This window comes from Olea europaea, chromosome 15, assembly GCF_002742605.1.
Source record: "Olea europaea var. sylvestris chromosome 15, O_europaea_v1, whole genome shotgun sequence".
In the NCBI taxonomy this organism is placed as follows: Eukaryota; Viridiplantae; Streptophyta; class Magnoliopsida; order Lamiales; family Oleaceae; genus Olea; species Olea europaea.
The window spans coordinates 30,144,103-30,149,455 of NC_036251.1; the positions used below are offsets into that span (position 1 = coordinate 30,144,103).

Here is a 5,353-nt window from a genome sequence, read left to right on the forward strand (position 1 = left end):
TCATTATTTGCTTAATATTTAATTAGCGTTTGAGAAAATGAAACCGTGGATTTGCGTTGTAAATTATGACATTTTATATCTACGTTACATACATGCAAAAGATATGATTTTTGAAAAGTGAGGTTTCATATTAAAACATCAATTTGGTCGGGATAAATAGTTCGAATCTTACGATTGATTAGTATTTTTGTATTAAAACAATATAAAATTTATTGTTTCAATATTTAATGCTGTCACTCTTTATACTCTCAAAAGTTTCTTTCTAAAATACTATCAGTCAATTAATCAAGAATTTTTGGATCTTTCCATTTCTACTTTGCCTCTATGCTCATGTATAAGTTTTTTGTCCAACTAAAGGAATTATGGTAAATTCCGTAAGGTTAAATATATAATCATAAAAATTCTTGCTTTGAAAAGTTGAAGAAGGCAATGTAAAAATAGAAAATTATAAGTGGATTAATCATCTTACTAATTTTATAATGGAAAGTAAAAGTGGAGAGCCATTCCCCTTTTCTTCATCTTTTTCATTGTCGGAAGTAAATTATTTAATTAAGACAGAGGATTAATCTCAAGGGTAATTATATTTACACCATAATTTTTATTTCTTGCATCACATTTTAATTACACTTAAATTTCCTAATTTTATTTATTATAATACTTATGTCCCTAATAATTTCATGTCACTCTTATTTTTAAACTTTTCATTAATTAGCACATTTTATATTTAATAATAATTTTGTCCAAAAGTTCATTGAAATATGGAGTTAAATAACTTATTTTTTCATTATATTTAAAAATAATAATAATAATACAAAAAAATATTTTCCCATTATTCTAAAACATCAAAAGAAAATATCTTGATATAAATCATCATAAAAACGAGACGTACTAATTAATAAAGTATTGAAAATAAGAATTCAACGAAAAAAAAGTTAAATAAATAATTGTTATAAAAAGCAAAAATTGAAAAATTTAATTGCAATTAAAATATGGTATAACAAATAAAAATGAATCATGCTACATAACCCGAGATTTTATAAAATCCCGGGTTCTGCTCCAAGGCCGAGGTGGCAATCACCTCGGCCCTTGATCATTTTCATGTGGGGGCCCCCACATACACATCTAGGGGCCGAGATTTGGCCACCTCGACTCTGGATCGGAACCCGGGATTTAATCCTAGCAGCTTTATTCAATAAAAATTGGGATGTGAATATAACCATCCTAATCATAATCACTATTTGTCGCAGTTAATTTCATGATTTTTTTATTGACGATTATAGCCTCCACAAATCCAAAAAAGACAAAAGAGTAGAAGAACGAACCCACGCCTTGAATTGACCAAAGAGTCCTCAAACACCACAAGTCCGTACTTTAACTGCTTTTTTCTATCCCCCTCTCCTTTTACTTTTTGCCCAAAAGAGACAGTTAATCGAAATAACCATTGGTTCATAAACGTCCCCAAATTAATATCAAACAATAGAATATAAAATAAAACGTGATATGAACCGCTCATCTTGTTCTGCTACAAATGATCCTGTCCGTTGAATTTGTCTTCTCAATGTTCCGCCTTTTCATTATCTCATCTCGTGTCGTCAGATTCAATTTCGAAAACCAGGGATATCAGAACTGCATCGTGAAAGTACTAAAGTACCCTGACATTGATGTGTTACCGTCGGCAAATGGGAGGGTATTTTTGGAAATCAGGGACAATGGCCCTGCCAGTTCAGCTCTTTACTGTACATAATTACAGTGAGTAAAAAAAAAAAAAAGCAATTAATTTCAGCCTCACGCTTATCATAGCGCGTGTGTTTCATGTATACGACATTTTAATGTAATGTTGCACACATCAATGGCAGAAGCAGGGTGGACAAGAGAAGAAAAAAGAAAAAAGAAAAATGAAAAATATATACTTGAATATCACCACCACCACCACCTTCCCTCTCTCGAAAATCACCTCAACCCACCCTCAACATTATCGGCATTAAATCTTGAAAAATCTATACATGCAGGTATTATTCTTGAGCATACTGCATTTTGCCAGTATTTGTGGTTTTTTTTTTCCTTTTTTTTTTTTTAATTTCAAATTTTACTATTGTTTTGATATATTTTTCTGTTTTGGGTTGAGAAGGATTTTGTAGGTTTGGTTATCTGGTGAAGTCGATGCTCTTAACCTTTGATTTTGAGGTGAAGGTGGTGTTGAATTTAGAGCTCCTTGTGTCAATAAGAAACAAATTATTTCATAAATAATTTGAAGGAGAATTGGTTTTTGAATAGTTTTTTTGAGCCGACATCTGTCCTGGATACTGTAAGGAGACAAAGAGGGTTAACATCGTCGTGAACGCTGTCTTCCTCTTTACGCGGTGCCGGCAGCCCAGCTGGTGGTGCTGCTGGTTCTACTGACACGGCCGGCGTGGTGGCGGTTTCAGGGAATAATACCAACCTATGTTCCGAATGGCGGCAAGACTCCACCACTTCCACCAGCTCCAATGCCGGAGCTAATTGTGAGCTCCTCCCCGTTCCTCCGTCTCTCCAGATCGGCAACATCTCTGCCCCCAACACCGCGACTGCCAACACGGAAAAATGTTCAATGGACGACTGGGAGAGCGTACTGTCGGAGTCTGTTGCCGCCTCTCCTAGTCAAGAGCAGTCCATTCTACGGTGGATCATGGGGGATGTGGAGGACCCTTCAATGGGTAGCTTGAACAAGGTTCTCCAAATCGTTAGTGGCCCTATGCCGCCGCCGCCGGACTTTGAGTTCAATGGTGGGTTTGGGGTTGTGGATCAGACATTTGGTGCAGACCCAGTTGGCCAATTTGGTGCGAATTTCATCTCCCCAGTTCCCAACTTTATGCACAATTTAAATTTCTCCATGAACAGATCCAGCAACCCATCATCAAATCTGCCTAATAACGTGTTCCCTTCGGTGCCCAATAATCTTGGAGCATTTGATTCTTCACAGATGCTATTAAATCAGAATCAATCTCTGCACTCACCACACCCCTCATTTTTCATGCCATTATCATATGCACAGCAGCCAGCCCCGAATCTATTCTTGCCGCCACAGGCGAAAAGGCACAACCATGGCGGGGCTATTGGTGTAGGTCTTGAGTTGCCCGGCGGCCACATCCCCAAAGGGCCCTTTTTGGATACTGGGCAAGAACTGTTAATGGCAAGACAACAACTGTATCACGACCAGCAGCCACCGCCTGAGGGCCTTCCTCACCAGCTTCAGTTACTTCCTCATTGTCTACAGCAAAGACCGTCAACAGCAATGGGATCAGGATCAAAGCCAAAAATGGAAGGGGATGAATTTGGACATTGCCCTCAGCAACAGCAACAGCAGCAGGCGATAATCGACCAGCTATACAAGGCTGCTGAGCTGGTCCAGACTGGAAATCCGGCACCTGCCCAAGGGATATTGGCGCGGCTCAATCACCAGCTCTCTCCCATTGGTAAGCCTTTCTATAGGGCTGCTTTCTATTGCAAAGAGGCATTGCAACTTCTTCTTCATACTAATGACAACGCCAACTCTACTGTCACTGCATCTCCGTTTAGTCTCATATTTAAGATTGGTGCCTACAAAGCCTTCTCGGAAATCTCCCCCGTAGTACAATTTGCCAATTTTACTTGCAACCAAGCCCTCCTTGAAGTATTTGAAGGATTTGATAGAATTCATATTGTAGATTTTGATATTGGGTATGGTGGGCAATGGGCATCACTGATGCAGGAGCTTGCATTGAGGAGTATTGGCACACCGTCCCTGAAAATTACTTCATTTGCCTCATCCTCAACCCATGACCAATTAGAGCTCAGCCTTACCCGTGAGAATCTAATTCAGTTTGCTAATGAAATCAATATTGCATTTGAGTTTGTGGTTATGAGCGTTGATTCTTTGAATTCCAGTTCGTGGTCTATGCCTTTTCATGTACCGGAGAATGAAGTGGTTGCTGTGAATCTCCCTGTTGGTTCCCTTGCAAGTTACCAGTTATCTATACCTTTAATTCTTCATTTTGTTAAGCAGCTTTCGCCAAAAATTGTGGTTTCTGTGGACAGAGGATGTGATAGGACTGATCTACCATTTCCCAACCACATAATTCATGCACTTCAATCTTATTCTAACCTCCTTGAGTCCCTAGATGCTGTCAATGTGAATATGGATGTGCTGGAAAAGATCGAAAGGCTCTTTCTTCGATCAGGAATTGAGAAAATTGTAATGGGTCGATTTCGATCCCCTGAAAAAACGCAGCATTGGAGGACTCTGTTTTTATCATCCGGTTTCTCCCCTATAACATTTAGCAATTTCACAGAATCACAAGCAGAGTGTCTGATGAAGAAGACTCCTGTGCGGGGATTTCAAGTTGAGAAAAGGCAGTGTTCACTTGTTCTTTGCTGGCAACGGAAAGAACTGATCTCTGCATCGGCTTGGCGATGCTGAAAACATAAGTAGATTTCTCAATTCTGCCTCATTGTGAATGTGCCTTTAGATTCACAATCCCCTTGAACATTCCCCTTTGCTAATTGTACTTGTGGCTTAGACATATTGTTTCTGCCTTTAGGCATTTTAGTACTGGATATCCTGATATAGTTCTTTTCAAGATATGGTATTACTATTACAATGCTCTCATACTTTTTTTAAAAGGTGTAATTTGTTGTTGAATATTTGTCTTAACTGTACAAATACGCTGAAATTCTAGTCGGTGGATCTTCATATTCCACGGTGTGTCATGGAATTCATTGTTAGATGTATCACAATTTCGAATCTAGTGAAAGTACGCTCCCATGCATATTCTCCTTCTGCCTTGAATTACAAATCCCTATGTCATTGTTCCAATTCTTGCTTCAAAGTAATTTGCCTTTTAGGTGTTCTTGAAATTGAAATTTGAAAGTTTTAGTTGCTGTATTTTAGTTAGCATCCACTATTGTTTCTTTTGATATATATTCTTTAGACTACATAATATATTGATAGGGTAATTCTTGGATTTGCAAATAAGCCTCATTCGATCCATCTTGCCAATGAAATGTACAGTAATGTCTTAAAATTCTGGGTTTTTTGTATGTTGGAACCAAAATTCCTTGATGGTAAAATCACTGTCTTTTTCTGGTTGATGGCAACATCATGGTATTTGTGCTAATTAGTTAGATAATAATTATTGTTTAATGTCTTTTCTTAGTCCATCACTTTGCCATTATTTGTACTATAATACATTGAATTTGCTGCTGCTGTTAAGGGTTCATTAATTTTTTTTAATGGCTGTCTTAATCAAATCACATGTGGCTTATGTACTATTGGACAGGCCCTACATTATTAGTTTAAACTCGTTTTTCGGCTCCTTGGAACTTCTTCATTTAAAAA

At 37.8% G+C, this 5,353-nt stretch overlaps 1 protein-coding gene across 1 annotated transcript; it reads left to right on the top strand.

The window, feature by feature from the left end:
- The first annotated feature begins 1,849 nt into the window (after positions 1–1,849).
- LOC111410841 (scarecrow-like protein 6) lies at positions 1,850–4,784 on the top strand. The gene is made up of 2 exons (XM_023041415.1): positions 1,850–2,009; positions 2,129–4,784. Exon 2 carries the CDS (start codon positions 2,588–2,590, stop codon positions 4,433–4,435), a length of 1,848 nt encoding a protein of 615 aa, XP_022897183.1. The 5' UTR covers positions 1,850–2,009; positions 2,129–2,587; the 3' UTR covers positions 4,436–4,784.
- Positions 4,785–5,353: the final 569 nt, after the last annotated feature.

Excerpts from the sequence above, each read along its gene's own strand:
- LOC111410841 (XM_023041415.1), top strand. The coding sequence starts at position 2,588 with ATGGACGACTGGGAGAGCGTACTGTCGGAGTCTGTTGCCGCCTCTCCT.